The sequence below is a fragment of the Podarcis raffonei genome, chromosome 13 (assembly GCF_027172205.1).
Source record: "Podarcis raffonei isolate rPodRaf1 chromosome 13, rPodRaf1.pri, whole genome shotgun sequence".
Lineage (NCBI taxonomy): Eukaryota > Metazoa > Chordata > Lepidosauria > Squamata > Lacertidae > Podarcis > Podarcis raffonei.
The window spans coordinates 22,217,619-22,242,230 of record NC_070614.1 but is presented as its reverse complement, the minus strand read 5'-3'; the positions used below and the strand labels follow the sequence as shown (position 1 = coordinate 22,242,230).

At 43.4% G+C, this 24,612-nt stretch overlaps 1 protein-coding gene across 5 annotated transcripts in view; it reads right to left on the bottom strand.

Moving 5' to 3' along the window:
• SKAP1 (src kinase associated phosphoprotein 1) overlaps nucleotides 1-22,541 on the bottom strand; it is a 333,813-nt gene extending 311,272 nt beyond the window's left edge. For 2 of the 5 annotated variants that reach the window (XM_053362276.1, XM_053362277.1), the window contains exons 1-2: nucleotides 22,456-22,512; nucleotides 4,661-4,724 (exon numbers count right to left, since the gene is read on the bottom strand). In XM_053362276.1, the coding sequence (XP_053218251.1) occupies nucleotides 4,661-4,724; nucleotides 22,456-22,482 (91 nt within the window). In that variant the 5' untranslated portion in view covers nucleotides 22,483-22,512. Of the gene's footprint in view, nucleotides 1-4,660; nucleotides 4,725-22,455 lie in introns of all 5 variants that reach the window. The other 3 variants (XM_053362274.1, XM_053362273.1, XM_053362275.1) reach the window with 3 other exon arrangements.
• Nucleotides 22,542-24,612: the final 2,071 nt, after the last annotated feature.

Sequence of the window (24,612 nt, the reverse complement as noted above, 5' to 3'; positions counted from 1 at the left end):
GGAAGGCCTAGAGACTCTGCAGATTGTTAAAAGACGCAGCAAGTTTGATATAGGAGAGCGTGACACGCAATTAATCTCCATTCATAGCCTGCTCTGCTTGTCAGGAAAGGAAGGCTCCTGCTTTAGAAGGGGATCCAAAGACTTCAATTAAAAACAGTCAGCTAACAAGAAAATAATCTAAGCTAAAGGAAAGGTGGCAGGTGCCGAAAATGAGTTGTTTACGAGAAATGTCAGCTCAGAACAATAAAGCACCAAGCATTTAAAAAAAAAAGTGAAGCGAGCAGACTGCATCACAGCCTCAAATCTAAAACAGGAGAGGAAACCCACATATTCAGCAGGGGAAGACAACCGATTCAAATAACAAGGTTTCATTACTCTGAGCCAAAATTATTGAGTCTTAACTTTGGCTTAGCTTTTAAAGGCTTAGCTTTTTAAAGCTGTTTTTAGTGCCTTAGCCCCAGAACTTGTGGAATGATATGAGTGCCTTTGAGCATGCGCAGAGTCCTTTCTTCAATAGAAATTAAAACGCAGGTGCCTGGTCACAAAAAGCAAATTGCAGGCAACAACTCTCAAAACTCATTTCCTATCAAGTGTTTGGAACACCAGGACATGCCTATAGAAAGTTTTTGTTTGTATTGCCGGGAAGAAGCAAGCCAAGGGATATAGATATTTAACAGATGAAACTTTTCCAGGCACAGGGAGTAAGTGGTAGGAAGAATTACATCTGCTAATGACTATTTATCCAACTGTAGTTAAAGACACAAGATGGGAGTAGAGCCAGGAAAAGAATAAGATGGCAATTTTAAATAGCTGTGGAAATGAGATGAATGGAGAGAGTGGAGCACCATGCTCAGAGCTACTTTTCTGACTACACATGTTGTACAGCTGAATTCTAAAAACAGATTCCAAAGTAGAGCTCTATTAAGTAACCCAAGACTCAAAATTATTGCCTGGGAATAGTAAAGGCTTTGCTGAAGAAATAGTTTGGGAGAGTGGGCTTACCAGTCTTTTCCTATCAAGCACTGAGGCCACCAACTTCCTTTTCCCCCTTTGTGAGACCATAGATTTAGACTAAGGGCAGCAGGATACAGCAGCGGAGCAAGCCAATCGGACACCTGGGGCGGCATGTGTCCAGGGGCAGGGACAGCCACCTGCAGGGCAGAGCCAGATGGGGTAGGAGGCTCTGCAGGGCCTCCAAGGAGTCTGCCTGCCTTCTCCCGCTCAGCCGCCCTACAGCTGAGGGGAGGCAGCGGGCAGACCGTTTGGGGCAGCGTGGAGCCTGCGTGCCCCCAAGCCACTGTGCCACTCCCAGGAGAGATGCATGGCTCGAACGCGGTGAGTGCTGCCCTGCATTTTGTCACCCCCCCAGTGGTGACACCCGGGGCAGCCCACCCCTACTGCAACCCCCTTCCTCTGCCCCTGGCAGGATAGTGATTTTTGTCCACTGCTTCCCATGCCCCGAACCTTGCATCCAAGCCACTTTGACATGAGGTTCCCACACATACTTAGTTCAGTATGACCAAGCAGCAGAAGTGCTGAACTTACTATTTTAAAAAACAATTCTAAAATGCCTCTTAGTGTAACCATGTGTTTGTGCATGCAAGGCACACACAGGCATACATATATGCCAAAAAGCCAGCATATTTCATGTACACAGAGATATAATAGCTCATTTCTTATTGTCAGGGGTGCACTGATTTTTTTCTCCAGGGAAATATTTACACAGACACATGCCAAAACCACCACCTGTACAATGCTTTGTTTTTCCTCATGCAATTTAATAGTAAACTCACAACACAGTGAGCACAGAGGGTTAAAGTACATTCTGACAATGGTGGTGCTCCATCTGCAACACACTGTGTCCAAGAACGTCTGCCACTGGCCTACCTACCCATAGCTGTCAACGTTTTCCTTTTTTTAAGGGAAATTCCCTTATTCCGAATAGGATTCCTCGCAAGAAAAGGGAAAAGTTGATAGCTATGTACCTACCTTCTTAAGTTTAAGGAGTAAAATGTTCCTGTTTGTCCAGACATTTAACTTCTAATACCGGTTGAGTCAATTGCAATGGTTGCTCTCTCCCTGAAATGTATGTGAACAATTTATATATGCACCACTTGACACCCTATAGCTTCTAAATAGTGTCTGTAGTTTCCAAGTGGTGGTAGTACACATTTAGGTTTTTGTATGAATTTTATAGCAACTTTACTGGTGAACTGTAAACTGCAACTGCCTGAGTGGCTTTAACATAGAAATCCTCCAGTCTGGTGCTGTTTCATTTTTTGTTTTTTACAGGTGTATTCTACAACATGCCATTCATTGATACAATAATAGTGCATTTATAATGGTGGATTTATACTGGGTCGTCCACACATAATTCTGCTTTATTAATTGTTTTACGATGCTTCCTCAATGTTACTGCATTACTGCTGCTGAGAGAAGCACTCATGAACTATAACACAACAAAAACAGGAGGGAAACTTTAAATATTTGTGGTTAAAAAAAATGTTGCAGGATATCAGCAGGAAGATATGGGACACGCATAGACAGGAAACAAGACAGCATGTTTGCCCCAAAATTTTTGCAAAGAGCAGTAAAAGCAGAATTGCATATAACCATCGTGATGCCATAAGGAACCCAAATCTTCTTCTTGTTGTTGTTGTTGGCGGCATCTGTCTGTCTTGAGAGACAATGGAGGTTGTCTCCAAGGTAAAGTCAAATTGCTGGAGAATCACAGCACCTGCTGTGGCTGCAAAAACCAGTGACTTGTAACTGCTGCCTCCAGCGTTGTTTTTCCCGAGTTAGCAGCACTGAAGTGACCTCTCCAGGGCACAAGCCTGGGTAGTGTATATGGAAATCAAGGGGTGCTCAGACGATTAGACCTCCCTCTCAGCCTCACTGATGTGGTCCAAAGGAAAGCAGAGCAAGACATTTGGCATCAGCTTGGCTGCAGGAGTTGCCGGAAGGAGGTGTACAAGACGCCATCCAACTGTCTTAAGGACTCCATCATGAATGCACAATAAAATAACATATGGATGCCTTTAGAATGCAAGCTTTAATCACTAGACTCTAATGCTGTTTAGTCAGCAAAGGCACATAGTAAGAGGTAGAACTTACTTATTGGGGTTATTTTTGTTGTAATACAATACTATAGAAGTAAATGAGAGAAATATTCAAAACTTGTGTTGCCTGCTAAAAACAAAATGTAGCTTTTGTAGATCCTCATGCTTCCTTTGACATCGCAAGAGGTTATACAAAGTGATTTTGCAATATGCACTCTTAAATTGGCAAATTATGATTTGCTTAAAAATGAATCACTAAAGCGTTCTAATTTTAGCAGATGTTCACACTTCCTTTAACAGCTTCGAAAGGAACCTGTGCTGAGATTACATATTATATTATAAATAAATATATAAATTAAGGTAGCTTCCAGGCAACCTGTTTATCAAGCATTTGTCATGATTTGTTTGTGGGAGGAGGTTATATGACATCAGCATTCATTCCAATTTGTTTGCAGGAAGGTTATTATCATCATACACTTTCCAGTGTATTTTTCTGTTACATTTCCTCAGGGAAGAAATGTGTTTGCTGTGCAAGAACACAATACCCACTTTAACTGAGTAACCTGGATTTACTAGGATACTACTGAATCCAACCCACAAAACAGCAGCAGTCTGGAAGCACCTTAAAGGTAGCAGAGTCCTGGAATAAGGGAAGGTACCATGAATCTTAAATCACTGGAGAATTTTGTTTGTAAAGATCCCTGCTTTACTGCAGATCACTTTGAGCTTTGGGGGTGGAAGAATTCATTTTGAGGGGGCAATGGGATTTCAACCTTTTTGGTAGTGTGGAGTAGCTATATTAGGCCCTCCTTTAATATCACTCCCAGCCCTATATCCAATTACATCTGTCCCTCAAATATGAGTAGACTGCGTCTTTAATTCCTGCATAAAACTACACCACTTCGGTAGAATTCCTGCAGCTAGCAAGGTGTTGGCCTTCACCCATGAACTCTACCATTTCACAACACCCGAAAGAACACTGAAAAATGCTGAAAATCAAGACTGCTTCAAATGTAATAAAGCCCTATAATAATAGGGGACAAATATATGTAATTGGGAGCACTGTTAGGGAGGAAAGGGAAAGGAAAGGTGATGAAAGAGAAGCCCACGTTCAGGATTCTTGAAGTAGAAGAACCTGCTGTGGCTACCATCTTTTCTTTTTCCTGAAAGCATCTAAACTGTAGGGTAAAGGTAAAAGTAAAGGTACCCCTGCCCGTACGGGCCAGTCTTGACAGACTCTAGGGTTGTGCGCCCATCTCACTCAAGAGGCCGGGGGCCAGCGCTGTCCGGAGACACTTCCGGGTCACGTGGCCAGCGTGACATCGCTGCTCTGGCAAGCCAGAGCCACACACGGAAACGCCGTTTACCTTCCCGCTAGTAAGCGGTCCCTATTTATCTACTTGCACCCGGGGGTGCTTTCAAACTGCTAGGTTGGCAGGCGCTGGGATCGAGCAACGGGAGCGCACCCCGCTGCGGGGATTCGAACCGCCGACCTTTCGATCGGCAAGCCCTAGGCGCTGAGGCTTTTACCCACAGCGCCACCCGCGTCCCAAAAACTGTAGGGGGATGGGCCTAATTATTCAAACAACTTCATTAGTTACCTTCAAAGAGCCTCTGGACATCCTCTGGGAGGGTACCTCCTGCAGCTTGCATTGGTGACAAGTCCTGAGGTTAAAATACCAAACAAAAACTTGCTGTAGTTATTTGCTTCTGCTACTATTAACGGTCTCTGAAGAAGAAAGGAAGAAACTGAAGGTAGAGCAGAGGCGAGAGGGGGTGGAAGGGAGGGAGGGACTATCTATAGGACGGCCTCATCCTTTGCAGCTGTAAGTCCCAGCGTCTCTAACACCACAGTGAAGCCTACACAGGCACCTGTGAGAGAAGGCAGCAACTGCAGCTGTCAACTTTCTAGACAAGCATTTACTCCTTAATCTCTGGTAAAAGTGGCATATCCAAAGAAATGACTAAAATCTTAGTGGGGAGAAGAAGGTATTCTGGTGCTCTAGGATTTAGGTTGCAATGCTATGTATGCTTACATGAGAACAGGTGCTATGGAACATAATGAGACTGAGTAAACAAGCATAGGAATCAGCTGTAAGATATTCACATTATAGACAGCACTGACCTTGACTGTTTGGAGTGTGCTACGCTACTGTAAGCATGTTTACCCAAAATTTATTCCTGATGAGTTAAATAGGCTTAAGTGCTTACATTTCAGAAGCTAGAGCCAGTAGTTGAAAATGAACCAAGGCTAACCCAGTTTCTGAACTTTTTTTTTTCTTTAACAGAAGAAGAGGAAAAGGATGTGGTGTGTTTGAATCAGATAGAGTGTAAGATTAATTGCCGGGTGGGTCTGTGGTGGAAAATGCTGTATCCCTTCAGCGAAAATGCTGTGCCTGGACAATTTAGCCCAAGTATCAATCCTGGAACCTGCAAGTTCACTCCTGAGTTCATTATTAATGCCCTGGAGCAGGCAAACAAAAGAGAAAACCACAGTTGTGGGATACATTTTCTTATTGCCAGGGGCGGCCTGTCCCACACGACACGACACAAAAAAGGGAAGGTGCTGTCCACCACTACCCAAGCCTTGTTTACCAGGGTCATGTGGTGGTGCTCTCACAAGAGGTCCACAAGATCTTGCAAGAGCTCTGCAAGCTTTCACAAGGCTCTTGTGAGTTCTCACTGGAACCCAGAAGCCACAGTGGTGTCTCCTCACTTCTCTGGCAGCAAAGGGGCACCAGCAGAGCAGCCATGGGGGATGCACCCCTTGGATTCCGCTGCCCGTGTGGAGGCTGCATCCCTCCACCTCATCGGCAGGCCATTAGTGTGCAGGGCTTCTGATCAAACTCGGAGCTCCATTACCACTTTCTTTAGAAATTAGTAACTCTGAACTTGCTTTGTCATCTGTTGTCTTCCCTTGAACACCTTTATCTTTGTGCTATTGTCATCATGCATGAAATTTGGCTCTCTGTGCACCTTTTGTGTTCATTGAATTCAACCAACCACCCCAGTCCCTAGTACAGTGGTACTTTGGTTTACGAACTTAATCCATTCCGGAAGTCCGTTCTTAAACCAAAGCATTCTTAAACCAAGGCGTGCTTTCCCATAGCAGCTGGGGACTCAATTTACACTCAACAGGAAGCAGAACATGTTCTGCTTCCAAGACAAAGTTCACAAACCAAAACACCTACTTCTGGGTTTGCAGCATTCTTAATCCAAGTTGTTAATAAACTAAGCTGTTCTTAAACCAAGGTATCACTGTAGAGCTGTCTCTGCACTGCTTTGCACCAGCTGAAGTTTCCAGATCAATTCTAAGGGAAACCACACACAATTATCAGGCACAGAAACTGGGCCCAAGAGAAGATTGACGCCTAAAGTATCCTGCTTGTTGCTTGCTTACTTCAAATCACAGAATTTTATTGGAAGGTACCATGGGGGTCATCTAGTCCAACCCCCTGCAATGCAAGGATATTTTGCCCAACCTGGGGCTGAAACCCACAACCCTGAAATTAAGATGCCCTTGCTCTACCGACTGAGCTATCCACAGGGTTCTTCCCATTTTTCATGCTTTTTCAGGCCCTCTTGCGAGTCAATTTAAAGACTAGGACCCCATCTGCAGTATCATACCCCTTTAAACAGCCATATTCTCCCAAAGAATCTTAGGAAATGCAGCCTGTTATGGGTGCTGAGAATTTTTAGGAGACTTGCCACACAGAGCTGCAATTTCCTGAGTACCCTGGGAAGAGAGATTGATTATCAACCCACTCTGAGGGGAAATAGCTCTGTAAGGGGAATAGGTGTCCCCTAACAACTCTCAGCCCCCTTAACAAACTCAGTATCCAGAAAACTTTGTCGGGAAGCCATGACTGTTTAAAGTGGCATGATACTGCTTTAAATGTACAGTGCAGATGGAACCTTAGACTTAAGGCAAATAATTAAAAGTATCCCAATGACAACTGTTAAAATGTGATCCATGCCAACACTCTGAATGGAATTCCCTTTGCTTTGAAAATCCAAATAGGAAAGTGCGTCGATTGCATAGGATTTAGAAATCCGCATAGAATTTGCATCTGGATTTAGAGAGAACAAAATGTACAGCAGTAGTCGTAGAAGAATGCCACATGGATGAGAGGGAATTAAAAGAGGGAGAAGGAGTTTACAATCCACATTAAGCCAATGGGTCACTGGATTCTGGTATACTTGGCTTCATCCAACTGAAGGGAGTGGATGGAGGGAAATCAGTTTCTTTGTAGAGCCAAAACAAAAACAAAAAATTCTTTCCAGTAGCACCTTAAAGACCAACTAAGTTAGTTCTTGGTATGAGCTTTCGTGTGCATGCACACTTCTTCAGATACACACTTTGTAGAGCCAGTGTTTGTAGAGCCAGTATAGTCTAGTACTTAGAATGGGAGACCAAGGTTCAAACCCCACTTGGCCATGACGCTCACTGAGTGATCTTGGGTCAGCCACTGCATCTCAGTTGTGTGGAGTTAATGCGTGGGGAGAACCATGTAGGCTGCTTTGAGCTCCTTGGAGAAAAAGGTGGGATATAAATGCAATAAATAAACCATGGGAGTGGCTGGGTCCCCTTGAGTGAAATAGCTCCCCTCTCTGACTCTGTCAAAAGGACTGTACATGCATCTATACTGTAGGTAAAGATTTGTTTCTGAATAAAAATTAATATTTATTTATACATACATACATACATACATACATACATACATACCCCACCCATCTGGCTGGGTTGCCCCAGCCACTCTGGGCAGCTTCCAACAAAATATTAAAATACAATAATTAATAAAATATTAAAAGCTTCCCTAAACAGGGCTGCCTTCAGACGTCTTCTAAAAGTCAGGTAGTTGACATAGAGAAATTAACCTGCACATGACATACGTCAAAGAAGCCTCTGTTCAAGGACATACAGAGGCCACAATTGGGATGCTACCATGGTATGGATAGAAGCCAATTTGAAATCAGAGCAGACCTACCGTATTTTTCGCTCTATAAGACGCACCAGACCACAAGACGCACCCAGTTTTTGGAGGAGGAAAACAAGAAAAAAATATTCTGAATCTCAGAAGCCAGAACAGCAAGAGGGATTGCTGCGCAGTGAAAGCAGCAATCCCTCTTCCTGTTCTGGCTTCTGGAATAGCTGCACAGCCTGCATTCACTCCATAAGATGCACACACATTTCCCCCTTACTTTTTAGGAGGGAAAAAGTGAGTCTTATAGAGCAAAAAATACGGTACATATTCTGAGCAGAGATACATATTATAAAATAGCACAGTGGTGCTGACTGTAACAGAAGCAACAGTAACTGATAACAGAACACTGAACCCATGTGGTTAAAAGCCAAACCCCCAAATCCCAGACACATCAATCTATAGTATCTAAACACACAAACACACACATGTAGAATCGTAATATTGGCAGTAAATAGCAGTGGGGGGAATGACAGGTAGGCAGGCCTGTTTCCACCCACACCTTTTCCCCATTTTAATCCACAAATTGTCCCATTGGAGTTTGTAGTTACTATATCATGTAGCCATATCAGGCTTGGAACTATTTTATTTAGTTATATGCTTCAATCAGAATCTTTCTCGGTGTCAGGGCTCTCAGCCCAAGATGTGAGAGCATCTGTGCATGTGCAAAGTGCATTCCGCTTGTCCTTGTAGCCACCGCCAGAAGCCCACACATCCTGGGGCAGTCCTCTGGGTTAGAATGCATTGCTTCCATGCAGGTTGGAGGCCTGGCACTTGTCATTTTAGAAATTAATCACTGTCAGAGACCAATTTGGAGCAGGCGAGACAAAAAGAAAAGGCTGCTGGTTGTGTGACTGGCAAATTCTACTGCATCGCTGCCATATCTCATCAACATTTCCTGCGCCTGAGATGCCAAGCTGCCTCCCCTAACACAGCCTGATAAGAGCTCCACCTTATTCGTCTTGGGCTCCTCTGAGTTCAGCAGGCAGCCTCTCTCTTTAGCGATAGCCTATTAAATGGACACATTCCTTTGAAGCCTCCTCTTGATTTTGAAATCCAATTTTCCCCCAACAAAGTCAGGAGATCTGATTGGGAGTAACTATGGAAACTGAGCTAAGGAGGGTGGGGGGGGAAGACTTGAAGGGAGTTGAAAGAGCGGCAAGGTTAAAAGGGGAAAAAAACACCCTGTAATCGAAAGTCAGACAGTGCTTTGGCACTGGAATATCAGAGGATCTAGGGAGAGAGGGTTGGCAGGGAAGACGTGCTGCTGTGAGGGGTGTTCTGTGTGGCTGTGGACTGAGCATCTGTCAGGGGAGGTGAGCAGTCCAGCTTTTCCTGTCACAGCAACCTGGGAGAGCATCTGAATACTCAAATGCATTTAGGTCACCATCTATTCTCACTCGCTCTCCTGGTTTACATCAAAATCTGGGCCTGCCCACTCTCTTCCTGCCTCTTCTAAAATGCTAACAAGTGTGACAAGGTTAAACTACATCACCTGGGCTCAATGGCATCCTCTCCACACCTGCTTCAAAAGGCAGCCCTGAAGTTAAACTGAATTTCTTGTTAATTAAAAGGAGATAAAGAAAGGCTAGCAGGCAGTAACAAAGGCGGGGGTAGACAACCCAAAGCCCTCCATTATGCTGATAGACTCCAACTCCCATCAGGCAGGATAGTCAAGGGACAGGGCTGATGGGAGTTTGAGTCCAACAACCTCAGCTTAGGTTCCCCACCTCAGCAGCAAAGGTTTATTTTGTATACCAGCACAAAGACAGAAAAAGTCCTGCCACTGGGCAGGGTGGTGAGGCAGCCCACCTCAAGCAGTGGATTGGAGTGGTACCATTAAAAGGCAGGAAATTGTTTGGTCTATAATTATATTTTAACCAACATGGTGAGTATTACTTGGATTTTATGCCTCAAGCACAAAAATGTCTTGTGCCATCTTGTTTAAGGATGGTGAACAATTGTATTCAGAAATGTCTGATTGACTTACTCTCTTTTTAATGAAAGGCAAGGGTCTGGGGCCCCTACTGACCTTGGGCCCTGCAAAATCTGACCTCTTCTACCCATCTGTCAGTGGCCCTGAAAGCTAGTTTCCATTTCCAACATTTCATCAACACTGTAACCTGACCATGAAACACAGCAAGGTAAAAGGTAAAGGACCCCTGGATGGTTACGTCCAGTCAAAGGCACCTATGGGGTTGCGGCGCTCATCTCGCTTTCAGGCCGAGGGAGCCGGTGATTGTCAGCTGTGCTGGTAGGGGCTGGCTTGATTCTCAAAGGTTCTCACTTAGTTGTACACAGATTTTACTCTAGACCACACAGCTGAGATAGGCAAAAAAAAGTTCACGGCATGTAATGCCTTAAGAGAGAATATTATGAAAATGATTTATAGGTGGTACATGACCCCAGTCAAGCTTGCAAAAATTTATCATTTGCCCAATAACAAATGCTGGAAATGTAATGAAACTGAAGGTACTTTCTATCACCTTTGGTGGACGTGCCCAAAGATTAAGGCTTTCTGGGAAAGGATTTATAATGAAATGAAAAAGGTGCTTAAATGCACTTTTGTGAAGAAACCAGAAGCCTTCCTCCTGGGCATGGTGGGCCAATTGGTGTCAAAGAAAGATAGGACGTTTTTTATGTATGCGACAACAGCAGCAAGAGTACTTTTAGCAAAGTACTGGAAGACACAAGAACTACCCACACTGGAAGAATGGCAGACGAAGGTGATTGACTACATGGGACTGGCTGAGATGACCGGCAGAATCCGCGACCAAGGGAAAGAGACGGTGGAAGAAGATTGGAAGAAATTTAAAGTTTATCTTAAGAACTGTTGTAAAATTACTGAGTGCTAAAATGTTTTGAGTAATGCAAAATAGAATTGCAGCGATAAACAATTGGACATGAGAAAAGGGATTTAAAGGAAGTGTTATAAGTAATTAAAATTAGGGGTTGCTGGAAAGATTTAAAACAGGGATGCAGAAAAAGGAGGTATGGGGAAGTCGCTGAAAGAAGGCTTAAGGAAAAGAAGGTTAAGAAATTATACGTGTTTATATGTTTGTTTGTTTGTTTATGTATTGTTTTGTATTGTCTTTTAATATGTGTTGGAAAATTAATAAAAAAATTATTAAAAAAAAAAAAGAGATAGGCAAAATCTGTTTTCCACTACAGACACTGGAATAACTGTCCCAATGGTGACCAGAAGCATTCAGATTTACTTTCTCCTATATAAGTGAATGGCTGCCATTCATTTCTATGGGAGAAAGCACAAGTCTGCACCTGGGGACAATATTGTAATGGGAACAGAACATGCCCACTGCCCCTGATGATTGGTGATAGAGACCTCATTGGGGCTGCAAAGATACACATTGTGCTCCAGAGGTTCCCTGCAGCATACAAATCCTCTCTCTATAACCACCCTGCTAATTATAATGGCAGGCATTCTACGGATATTTATGTTAATATTCATTTTTACATTGCATTATAGACCAGTGGTTCTCAAACCTTTCCCCATACCGACCACACATGAAAATTGCTGAGGGTCTTGGCAGACCGCTTAATGGTTTTTCTGCCTGTTGTAGCATCTGTAATGCACAGTGCGAGATCCTGTCATTATTTTTAACTGTTTTTTATTGCTTGTTTTATTTATTATACATTGTATTTTATTGTATTACAATATGAATTTAATAGAAATCAAATTGTAATACAATAAAACACAATATGAGAAACACAAGCAACAATAGCATACAATAAAAAATCAATATGAATGTTTAATGCGCTGGATGTGCCGTCTCTCGTCTTCAACCACAAATCGACAGAGAACACTCCTGACCACCTGAATGAAACTTGTGGACCACTGGTGGCCCGAGGACCATAGTTTCGGAACCCTTAGTATAGACAACTAAATTTCTCTCTCAGAGCCCCTTTACAAGTATCTTTACAGGCATGTTAGCTATTATATTGCTCCTACATTGGTTCAGATATAGATTAAGACTTCTGCCTACACATTAGGCTTCCTTACATATTTTAAAACCATGCAAGGGAGGCCTAGCCCCTTTGGAAGTCTGCCACTTTTGTTTCATGAAAACATACCAGGAAGCTTCACCACACAGGTAGAAATCTTTTAAACTGACATGGGAAGAACCATGGAGAGAGTGGCAACTAAATTGTTAAAAGAGTGTGTACATAGGAGAGCCAGTGTGGTGTGGTGGTTAGAGTGTCAAACTATGACCTGGGAGATCAGAGTTCAAATCCTATGAAGCTCACTGGGTGACCTTGGGCCAGTCATTGCCTAACCTACCTCACAACATTGATGTGGAGATTAAATAGGGAGGAGGAGAACCATGTACACCACCTTGAGCTCCTTGAGAAACACAGCACTAAAGGAAGTCTGGATGAGCCCAATTTAGTTGCACTTAGATCCCATTGAAATGATGAGTTAAGTCCTATTCATTTCAGTACTAATCACTATATAGAGGTGTGTATTTGTATATTAGAACATACAGGGTGAGTCTTTTAAAAGAGGCCCCATGGAACATGTGTACTCTGTATCCACGGGGCCTCTTTTAAAGGACTCACCCTGTATATGTGTATGTATATACCGTATTTTTCGCTCTATAAGACACACCAGAACACAAGACACACCTAGTTTTTGGAGAAGGAAAATAAGAAAAAATATATTCTGAATTTCAGAAGCCAGAACAGCAAGAGGGATCGCTGCGCAGTGAAAGCAGCAATCCCTCTTGCTGTTCTGGCTCCTGGGATAGCTGTGCAGCCTGCATTCGCTCCATAAGACGCACACACATTTCCCCTTACTTTTTAGGAGGGAAAAAGTGAGTCTTATAGAGCAAAAAATACAGTATGTATGCATTTGAGTTCACTGCCCTCAGATCTCTATTCTAGTCTTATGAAGGATGAGCGGCACCAGAGGAACAAAGAGAACCAGAAGGGATCTGCCCTAAGCAGATTAACCCACAGAATCTGTTAATTGGTATTACAGATTTTCAGTTCTGAGAATCTTTTTTTTAAAAAAAGTTGGGTTTTGGCGTTGGAGAGTTATTGGTGAGACGAACAGACAGAATTTCAGTGTGAGGGTATTATAGTTTTTAAAGGTCTGGTGACAAGTCTGATCCACACACCATGAAAGACCAGAGAACACAGATTTAAGCTGTGACTATAAGCAAACAAAGCAGGGCAAACAGCACATGAATATGTGAGGAGCAGAAAGGGTAAGAGGGAATCGGGGGAGATGGGAACAGAGATACCAGCTATGGCTTTTGAGGGACAAAAGAAGCTGACATTGATCAGGTGTTGAAGGAAAAGAAGGTTAGGAAGAATGCCACAGACAGTAGGTAGAGATGAGACACAAGATAAGTTCTCCCACCGCCTTTTTATTCCCTCCCACTGACGGATGGCCCTCAGTTTAAAGCTGAGGAATTTATTGATTCTTTGCCTTTGCAGTCAGAATATGAGATGGAGCTGCACCTCCCTGTTCCCTTGGATGTCTTCAGCATCACGGCTCCTTTCTCCCAACATCTCCTCTAATGACTTTTTTATTGACAAGACTGAGTCTTAATGAGGAGGTCTGCTGTGTGTCGTAAAGGGCTGCAGGAAGGGATGCCTTTCTCACACCTGATACTAAGGGACACAGCCAGCCAGTGGCTGGCTCACAAGAGCATTTACTGGATGATGTGAGCACAGGTAGTAGGGAAGGAAAGGATCTGGAGAAGATCAGGTCAATAGGCCAATTCACGCAAGTGCATTAGTGTAAGAGCTGCCCTTGGAGACAGTTTGGAAACTTCCTAGGCTCCATTTTAGGTGCTGCTATTGATGTGTAAACTTCTAAACCAGACTTCCCAACCTGCTGCCCTCCAGATGTTTGGGACTTCCACTCCCAGTATCTCTGACCACTGGCCATGTTGGCTACAGTTTATGGTAGCTGTAGTGCAAAGCATCTGGAGGATACCAGCAGGTTGGAGAAGACTATCCTAAATATCCTAAATAGTCTGGAATCTGGTTACAAAAGGGACAACTTTCAACCATATGAACCCATATCTGGATTTTAGGGGTGCTTCCAGACAGGCACATTATCTTGCGAATTCAGATCTGATTTTAGTGTGTGTGTGATTGCCACACGAGTGTCCAACACACTCCAGATTATTTTCAGTCATGACATTCATCGCTATTCCATCACTTGCCATCCATATGAGCTTGATGTAATTTATCATGCTGTGTTTCTTCCCTTGCCCCTTAGTCACCACTCCCTGGCTCTCCACAATCCTTTTCTTGTTCTGGGTATGAACATAGGCATCTCAGTACCCATGTGTATTCACCTTTAAAACAGAATTCTCTAGAACTGCAAAAGCAAAAGTTTCCAGACTTAAGTTATGTTTCCAATGGGCAGAATGGAGTGCTGTAGTTGGAGGGGTCAGCAAGATTTTTAAAATGCAGAAATGCAGAAAAGTAATGCTGCAAGAGTAATGAGCAAGAGTGATAAAGGGGTCTTGTGCTAGTCCTCTCTATTAAAAAAACCCCAAACTTTGTTTTAATGAAAAGCATGATGTAGATACTGCACTGTGACATACACACTGTGTGCAGATCTCAAGAAAGCATCAACTACCGGTAACTGGGTTTTTGAAATTTAAATGTGCCTTCTGTAGGTAGGAAGCAATTGGTAGAAACAGGTCTGCTCATATTGTTTGGGTCTTCAGAAACAACTAGGTTGTGCTCAAGTGGGGAACAAACAGAAGCATGGGTGAGGCAACAGGGGCCACCAACCGAATATAACCACAGATGCTTGATGGACCAATGGTATGATGTGGCATGAGGCAGCTTCTTATGTTGTCCCTAACCTATGCACTGAGGTCTATATGCAGCTCCTGGCCATTTTTACATAAGTAGCAAGGAAAGGAGGAAAGGAAGCAGGAGAGAGAGGAAGAAGAAGAGGAAGAGGAGTGACAGTCAGAAAGGGAGGTGCCCCACCTCCCTTTGGCCCTGGTCTCACCCATTATTGGCTCTGACTCCAACCTCACCCACCACCAGTATGTGTCCACTGATAGCTTGCTCCCAAAGGAATGTGACCCTTGGCATTAAAAAGTTATCTGTCCTCCTCTGCAGGATCAGACCCAAGCTGGTGTATGAAGATAGTTCACTTCTAACAAGCCATGTTATTAGACAAAAGCGCCAAGTGTGGCAGCGGAAAGAAGTTACAGCCCAGAGCCAGGCAGGCAGCCAGCACAAATCCTGACAAAGGACAGGAGTTACTGAGCAGTCAGTATTAACAACCAGGTTGTCAATCTAAGAAGAATTAGGAGCAGTAGCCAAGAAATGAAAGCAGCACATGGCTGGAATTAACACTGGCGTGAACTGAGGGCCGAGATGCATGTTGCAGATATTCAGCAAGATGCCCTCAGTGGGCTCTTCCCTCTATGAGACTGCCACTGCTGCCCTTTCATTTGTCCTCTTCCCCTCTGGATCCAATCTATACAACTGCCCACAGGGAGAGTGCAAGACAACTGGAGGATGATGTTCCATCCCCTCACTCTTGTGTCGACTTGGAGAGGACAGGTGAACAGAGAGAAACAGGAAAGAAGAGAATGAATGGGGTAACGAGGCCCTGGGAGCCAGCAGTGACGTCCCAGATGGGTGTGGACTTTAGTAGCTGCCCCAAAATACCATGTCTTGATGCTGGCCCTGGCTCAGACAAAGGTCTGTAGCTTGACCTAGAACAAGCGCCCGACCTGAAGAATTTGGAGCAAATGATTCAGCAGAGGAAACACAGCCCAGAATAACTAAGGAGATAGTACAAGAATACTTGGCTAGTTTAGATGTATTCAAGTCTCCAGGGCCAGATGAACTGCATCCAAGAGTATTAAAAGAACTGGCAGGTGTGATCTCAGAACCACTGGCAGTCATCTTTGAGAATTCCTGGAGAACAGGCGAAGTTCCGGCAGACTGGAGGAGGGCAAATGTTGTCCCTATTTTCAAAAAGGGGAAAAGAGAGGACCCAAATAATTACCGCCCAGTCAGTCTGACATCAATACCAGGGAAGATTCTGGAGCAGATCATTAAGCAAACAGTCTGTGAGCACCTAGAAAGGAATGCTGTGATCACCAATAGTCAGCATGGATTTCTGAAAAATAAGTCATGTCAGACTAACCTGATCTCGTTTTTTGACAGAATTACAAGCCTGGTAGATGAAGGGAACGCAGTGGATGTAGCCTACCTTGATTTCAGCAAGGCATTTGACAAGGTGCCCCATGATATTCTTGTAAAGAAGCTGGTAAAATGCGATCTTGACTATGCTACCACTCAGTGGATTTGTAACTGGCTGACTGACCGAACCCAAAGGGTGCTCATCAATGGTTCCTCTTCATCCTGGAGAAGAGTGACTAGTGGGGTGCCACAGGGTTCTGTCTTGGGCCCGGTCTTATTCAACATCTTTATCAACGACTTGGATGATGGACTCAAGGGCATCCTGATCAAATTTGCAGATGACACCAAACTGGGAGGGGTAGCTAACACCCCAGAGGACAGGATCACACTTCAAAACGACCTTGACAGATTAGAGAACTGGGCCAAAACAAACAAGATGAATTTTAACAGGGAGAAATGTAAAGTATTGCACTTGGGCAAAAAAAATGAGAGGCACAAATACAAGATGGGTGACACCTGGCTTGAGAGCAGTACATGTGAAAAGGATCTAGGAGTCTTGGTGGACCACAAACTTGACATGAGCCAACAGTGTGACGCGGCAGCTAAAAAAGCCAATGCAATTCTGGGCTGCATCAATAGGAGTATAGCATCTAGATCAAGGGAAGTAATAGTGCCACTGTATTCTGCTCTGGTCAGACCTCACCTGGAGTACTGTGTCCAGTTCTGGGCACCACAGTTCAAGAAGGACACTGACAAACTGGAACGTGTCCAGAGGAGGGCAACCAAAATGGTCAAAGGCCTGGAAACGATGCCTTATGAGGAATGGCTAAGGGAGCTGGGCATGTTTAGCCTGGAGAAGAGGAGGTTAAGGGGTGATATGATAGCCATGTTCAAATATATAAAAGGATGTCACATAGAGGAGGGAGAAAGGTTGTTTTCTGCTGCTCCAGAGAAGCGGACAAGGAGCAATGGATCTAAACTGCAGGAAAGAAGATTCCACCTAAACATTAGGAAGAACTTCCTGACAGTAAGAGCTGTTCGACAGTGGAATTTGCTGCCAAGGAGTGTGGTGGAGTCTCCTTCTTTGGAGGTCTTTAAGCAGAGGCTTGACAACCATATGTCAGGAGTGCTCTGATGGTGTTTCCTGCTTGGCAGGGGGTTGGACTCGATGGCCCTTGTGGTCTTCCAACTCTATGATTCTATGATTCTATGATTCTAAGCGTGGTGAACCCTTTTTTCAGCTTAAGAGTTGCATTTCCTTCTGAGGATACATTCCAGCCAGGAAAAAACACTCAGAGGGTCGGACATGGGGTGGCTGGCCTGAGAATAGAGGGCGTTGCTGGAGAGAGTCTCAAGGGCCAGATAGAGAGGCTTGGAGGATCACAGTCTCTGTGATGATTTTCAAGACCAGTTTGGCCACTGTGGGCTGCTAGTCCTAATTCTGGTATATCAACACTTTTCCCTTGGCAAAATGGTTAGGTGAAGCTTCTGTTATGTGGCCAGATCCAGATTTGGCATGGGGGCAACCTGGAGAAAATGCTCGCAGTGGATTCCCCTCCTATCACTGTCAACACTGCCCATTCAGTTACCTTCTCCCTCTATGCCTCACTCACACCACTACTGATGATAATGATGATGATGGTTTTGATAGATGACAAAGCAAGGCAGGTGGAGGCTCCAGTTCCTTCTCTTTGCTCTTGTCACTGCTCACGTATGTGGAGAAAGCTGGTGCATAGGCAGCAATGGCAAGAAAGAAGAACAGAGCCAGAAAACCCTGGTGCTCCAAGGTGACCCCATTGTTGGTGTGTGGACCTTGGCAGGTGCTGGACACTGCTGACCATTGACACCAGTCCTAGACAGAACAAAAATGTCTAAATAGTGTACTGTTGGCCAACTGCCACCAAAGCCCATATTAATATGCAATGAGCTCTGGGTTGCACAAAGAAAAACTGAAATGAAATTTCCCAAGCATTTTCAAAACTTAAAACCTGAAGGACACTTTAAAAACAAAATTTAAGGTTGGAGATAGATGGGGGAATTTTTACAGAGAGGATATCCATCTCACTTTTGCCTCTGCTAAAGCAGATTGTGCAGGGTTTGGTTTTGTTTCAGAGCCAAACTACACATTGCACTGCAGCTGTCTGTAATGAGAACCCTATGGCCCCTTCAGCAAGGCAATGCCTTCTGGGAAGGAACACTCTTCAGTGTAGTAGAGGAAGAAAGGAATGGTAGGCTTCATCCTTCCCTTGCCAGGTAGTTTCCCACTGAAGCCCCCTTCTCCCTAGTTGCTTCCCTCTGCCTGATTTTTGCAAGATCGGTTTGGAACACTAGTTAAGGTAACAGGCTGTCAGTGTCTGAACTAAATACCCCTTCCTCCTCCCTACGTTGCTGCTAATAAACATCCTCTCCAGGGAAGGAACTTTTGGGCTAATATTATACTTGGCTGTAATGTGGGGTTTGACTCTTAACCTGCAAATGCTGCTTGACCAGAGATGAGAAAAAAACAAAACAAGTGTGCACATGTGTACACAAGGGAGGGGGAACCTATGTCCTTCCAGATGTTACTAGGATCCAGCTCCCATCATCCCTGGAGATTCTGAGGCTAGTGGGAGTTGGGAGTCCAAGAACATCCAGAATGCCACCCCTGGTATACACCATGGGAAACCAAGCTTTTCTCAAATTTTCTTCAGTTCTCTTTTTAAAAAAAACATGGTCTATATTATTCTCACGAAGCACATTCTTTCCCTCAAGGAATTCTGGGCACTGTAGTTTTACCGCTCATAGAATTTTAATTTACAGCAACCCTTAACTACAGTGTCCAGAATTCTCTGAGGGGAAGAATGTGTTTTAAATGCATAGTGTGTATGTAGCCACACTTATCTGGGAGTAAGACTCACTGAAATCAGTGGGACTTACTTCTAAGTAGACCTGTATAGGATTGTTTTGTTAAAGTTTAATACAAAACTGCTTTCCAACTTCATGCAGCACTTACATGTTCACTGTCCAACTTCAGCACAATAAAAAAACATTACTATGCCTACTTTGTGTTTAAATAAATTAAGTGCCCTATGTCAACAAATCATTCAGCACACTATTCATTTTAACAATCTGTAAAAATGCACCACTCTTCTGTTCTGTTTCCTTTATGGAGTCCTTCCATTCCAAGACACTTTTATGGCATATTGCTTGATTTAATTAAAAGCACTGGAAGCATTTAAACCAGTTTATTTCCCTCACAACCACCTCAGCCTGTAACCTAATGCTACATGGCAACTTCTTTTTTTAAAAAAAATACCTTAATTGGCTCCAGGTTTCTGTCTCAGTTGTATTTTATAGGAAGTGGCCCCATGTTAGTCCTGTGATGGAAATATTTGAGACACCAAGTTTGAAGGTTTAAGCAGGCCTGTCTTTACTTTGTGGTTCTAAACAATGGATAGAAATCATTATTGCTATAAACAAGTCAATGGCCATATATAACCCTTTACTTTAAAAGAAGGGCATTTGATGTGTTAGATTATACTGCCAGAGTTATGAGATATAAAAAGTAACTACAACAAAATCCTCCTATAATACACTGCTTTTAACAATTCAGGCTGCAATCCTATGTGCATTTTCCTGGCAGTAAGCCCCATGGAACACTGGGGAACCTACTGTACTGTATATAGGATTGTGCTCTTAGTCCTCAATAAATCAAAAACTGCCATTTAAACTTGTGCTTTTCCCTGAAATATCTCCAACACATTCAAAATCTGATATGAAATCTCTCCCCAGGGCTTTCCCAGCTGATTACTTTTAGTATCCATGAAGATCCAAAGATATTTCCAGGAATTTAAAATCCTTCCAAGTTGTGGAACTCCCTCCCCACAGAGGTGAGTCTGGCACCTTCACTACTCAGTTTTTTGTCACATGCTGAAGATACACCTCTTTCTTTACCTTGGCGTATGACACTGTTTGTAGGACCCACCCTATTCCTGGGATTGTAATTTGTTTTTAACTGTTTTTAACATTGTATTTTAAATTGCTGTGACCTGCCCTTGGACCTTAGGGTGAAGGGCAGGTAATAAATCAAAACAACAACAACAACAACAACTCTCAATACTTTTGCCATTCAGTACTAAATTAAGAGAACCTTAGGCCCTTGATGAGGCTGGCTCATGGTGCCTTCCCTACCTTCTCAAAAATGCCCGAAAGTCCTTAGGTTTCTGCCATCTCTTCCCCGTCTGCATCATTAGCTGGTGCCTCAATTATAAATAAGATCTTATGGATAAACACTTTCTTTGCAATACTCAGTGGATAAGTTTTACAGGATGCCTTTCCCTCTTGTGTCTGTGACATACCACCTGAGTTGTCTGATACAAACCTGTTCTACAGACACCTTGGTGCAATGAGTCTCGTGTGTGCTCTTTATACAGTGGTACCTCGGGTTAAGTACTTAATTCGTTCCAGAGGTCTGTTCTTAACCTGAAACTGTTCTTAACCTGAAGCACCACTTTAGCTGCCGCCACACCGCTGGAGCACGATTTCTGTTCTCATCCTGAAGCAAAGTTCTTAACCCAAGGTAATATTTCTGGATTAGCAGAGTCTGTAACCTGAAGCATATGTATCCTGAAGCGTATGTAACCCGAGGTACCACTGTACTGGCTTCCAACAGACTATGGTTGGGGTGATGAGGATGAATGTGTGGAAGCGAGTATACAAGAGAAACTCATTGAGATAGAAGAGCAGGGATTTAGAAGGCTTGTTGATCATTTCATTCCTTTTTAGTATACCGAGTCTTAACAAAAGGACCCATATCCAACTGAATACTGAATGAACACCCACCCACACCCCAGTGAACAAAATCAATGGGTAACACCTGTGCGTTAGTCATTATTGCAGAAACCAACATAAAAGGCCATAGAGATAGCAACAGGGATCACCTAAAACAAAATAAGGAGGTGGATTTGTTTGCAAATACAGAACAACAGAATTCAGCCTGTTCTTGCTGCAGCCTCAATGCAAACACTGTGATATGTGTGTATATATAAACACAGGGCACTCCAGGTGTGCAATAATAGAAACCACTGTGTATGTGTGAGAGGATGAAATCAGTTTGAAAAACACCAGCTTTTCTTTGGGTTATGGATCAACATCCCAGCGGATAATTTATAGAATGCCAGAGTTCTGAGATTACCTCTAATTTATCTCTTAACTACGTTTCTGTTGGCATCCCAAGAGCGTCGCACAGACAGCAAAGTTAAAGCACTACAATTTATATAAGCCTATATATAATTGAGTAATAAGAAATGGAAAACCACATCCATATGAATGAGATAAAATAAACGTAAGGAATGCACTTGGTAAATTTATAACAGTGATATGAAGATCTGATAAATACAAAAAGCAAAGGATTATTCAGTCAAAGCCAAGGCTGCAATCTGAGTCATGCTTATTTGGCAGTACGTCCCATAAAATCAATGAGCTATGCAACTGATTCCAGCTTTTGTTCTTAATCACTGTTGATATGCTTTAATGGAAGTTGCTGAGTTTATGTAATTGGTTTTATTTCTTTTTATAAGCTGCTTTCTGTTTTTTGAATGAGAAAGAAAAAAGGCACATCCACACTACAGATTTATTTTGATTCAATAGCCATTGCTTCCTCCCAAGGAACTCTGGGAATTATAGTTTATGGATGGATGGGAGCACTGCAATGATTTTTAAAAGAATTTTCAGTATGTCACCGCGCTTTCATTCCCAACTTTTTCTAGAAAAGACATAACCATTGAAGTAGGACTGGCTCCACCATTAGGCAGAATGGGACAAAAAACAGGAGAAAAAACAGCCCCACCACACAATGGTTTCTCCTGAGCCCCCAGCCATACACTGGAGTACCCTACCCCATTCCCAATATTGAAGTAAGATACAATAACCAGGCCAGTCAGCTTCTGTACACAGAACAAGGATGGGAGGCATCTTATCATTTGTCTCTGGCAGCAAAATATTCAGCCAGACCTGAGTTAAAGTTATATAATACAACCTATCCAAGTTGGTAGTATAGGTAGGGTCAGAAAAGGTGAGGTAGTGGCACCGGCTATTGTTCTCCTTACACAGGAATGAAAATGTGTTTATAAGGAGAACATTGCACTAAATTGCTAAATAATTTTCATGAGAATTTTAATTGATGGATTGGCAAATTGCTGCAGAAATGTGGAGAACTGAATTTAAGATTAGACAAATGAGAAACTGAGAAAACCGAAACTGACAAATTCTTCCATCCTTACCTTGTGTCCTCCAGATGTTGGACTCATCAGCTCTAGCCAGCATGGCCAATGTAGTTCAGCAACTTCTGGAAGACCACAGATTCATTAGCACCAGCCTAGAGACTATATTTTACTATCATGAATAAAAGTTCCTGACTAGTGGCCATAACTGCATCTTTTGAAACTGAATTCCACAATTCTTCATTGTTATAAGCTGTTAATTATGTATGCGGACAACATCTCCTCCCGTTCCAAATTGAACAAGTAAGTCAATGACAGAAACACTATGGGTCCTTCCTATACCAGTTGAATTTCCCTTGATTGCATTCTCTCCTTGCTGTTATCAGAAACAGACTATCCTGGGGGAAAAGTGGAAGGCAGGCAGTTGGCTGTCAAGTGATCTCTGTGAGTAGCTGACATGGCATTCAACAGCCCAGCTAACCAAGTCTGTGGTGTGTATATCCATCTCCTCAAGCCTGCCTCCTGTTGACACAAAGATTTGTAATGGGTGCTGCTTAGAATTTAAATACAGTGGTACCTCGGGTTACATACGCTTCAGATTACATACGCTTCAGGTTACAGACTCCACTAACCCAGAAATAGTGCTTCAGGTTAAGAACTTTGCTTCAGGATGAGAACAGAAATCGTGCTTCAGCGGCATGGCGGCAGCAGGAGGCCCCATTAGCTAAAGTGGTGCTTCAGGTTAAGAACAGTTCAGGTTAAGAACAGACCTCCGGAACGAATTAAGTACTTAACCCAAGGTACCACTGTACACCACCAACAGGACCAGACCAAGACGTTGTAGTGCCAATTGGCTGCAATCCTGTATCCACGCACCGGGAAATAAGCTCCAATGAAATCAATGAGATTTAGGATTTTGTTGCAAATGCCTGACTGTCCCTCAAATTTACATTATGTTTATGCTAGCACTGCAATCATGTGTTCCTCTAAATTCTTGGAACTATAGTTTGTAGGAGATTCTAAGAGTGATCTGACACGAGATTCCTAGTCACTTCCTTTGGTCTAATAGAACTACCAGCTCCAAGATTCCGGATCTTAATGGGAGATGGAGTTCAACGAGTTCTCCAGCTCTAGGGTTGCCATATTTTAGGAAGACCCCAAAATTATTGAGCTTCTTTTAAACAAACCCCAAAGGACGTCACCTCCACCTTTGAAATCACTGTAATGTCTGGGAAATCATCATGTAGCTATTCACAGAACAGTGGATTCACACATCCTTAGGTCTGGCCCCAGCAGTCAGCCAAGTCAGGCTCTGGCCAAGGGCCCCAGGGACTTGGAAGGGCCATTAACCAGCCTAACTCAGTTGTGCTGCCATTCATCACTCTCCCCACTGGGCCCATGGATGCTTTTCAGTGGCAGGAGTTGCTGAAGCTTTTGAATGGGTGCCGCAGCACATCTCTCATCTATGGGAACTAGCATGGCCAATGGTCAGGAAGAGATGGTCCCTCTGACAGCAGCAGGGATGGGGAACCTGGACTGCAACTCCCATGTCTCTGAGTATGTTTTATTATTCATTTCAACCATTTATAAATCACTTAACACCGTAGCCTAAGCTGCACAGAGGTCCACAGGCTACCTGCACCCTGCTCTACAAAAATTAAAAAGAGGAAGAAGTAGGTTGCATTAGTATACGTGACTATGGGTTAAACTTCCTCTGTACAGTAATCTGGAAAGATTCCGAAGTCCCTTTATTACGACCAACCTAAATGTCAGAAAACTGAGCAAGCTTGTGGTTCCACCCAAACTCTTCATTGGGCTGGATGTCAGGCAAAGTGCCAGAGGGGTGAGGGGGGAAAGCTAGCCTGGTACTGAAACCTAAATGTCAAAATTGGTATTTAAAAAATCATTTTTGCTGTATAATGTTAGAATATGTGTGGCTATGAGGGCATAGCTATGGGAATTGTGATGATGAGGGCCTACACTTCAGAATTTGCCACCACACCAATGCCTAGTCTGATGCTGGGATTCTTTCCCAGCCAGTCTGGGGCTACAGTCACGCCATACATTTTGAGCACCATGATGCCATTTTAAACAGTCACAGCTTCCCCCAAAGTATTCTTGGAATTGTGGTTTATTAAGGGTGCTGAGAGTTGTTAAGAGATCCCTATTCCCCTCACTGAGCTACAATTTCCAGAGTGCCCTGTGAAAAGGGATTGA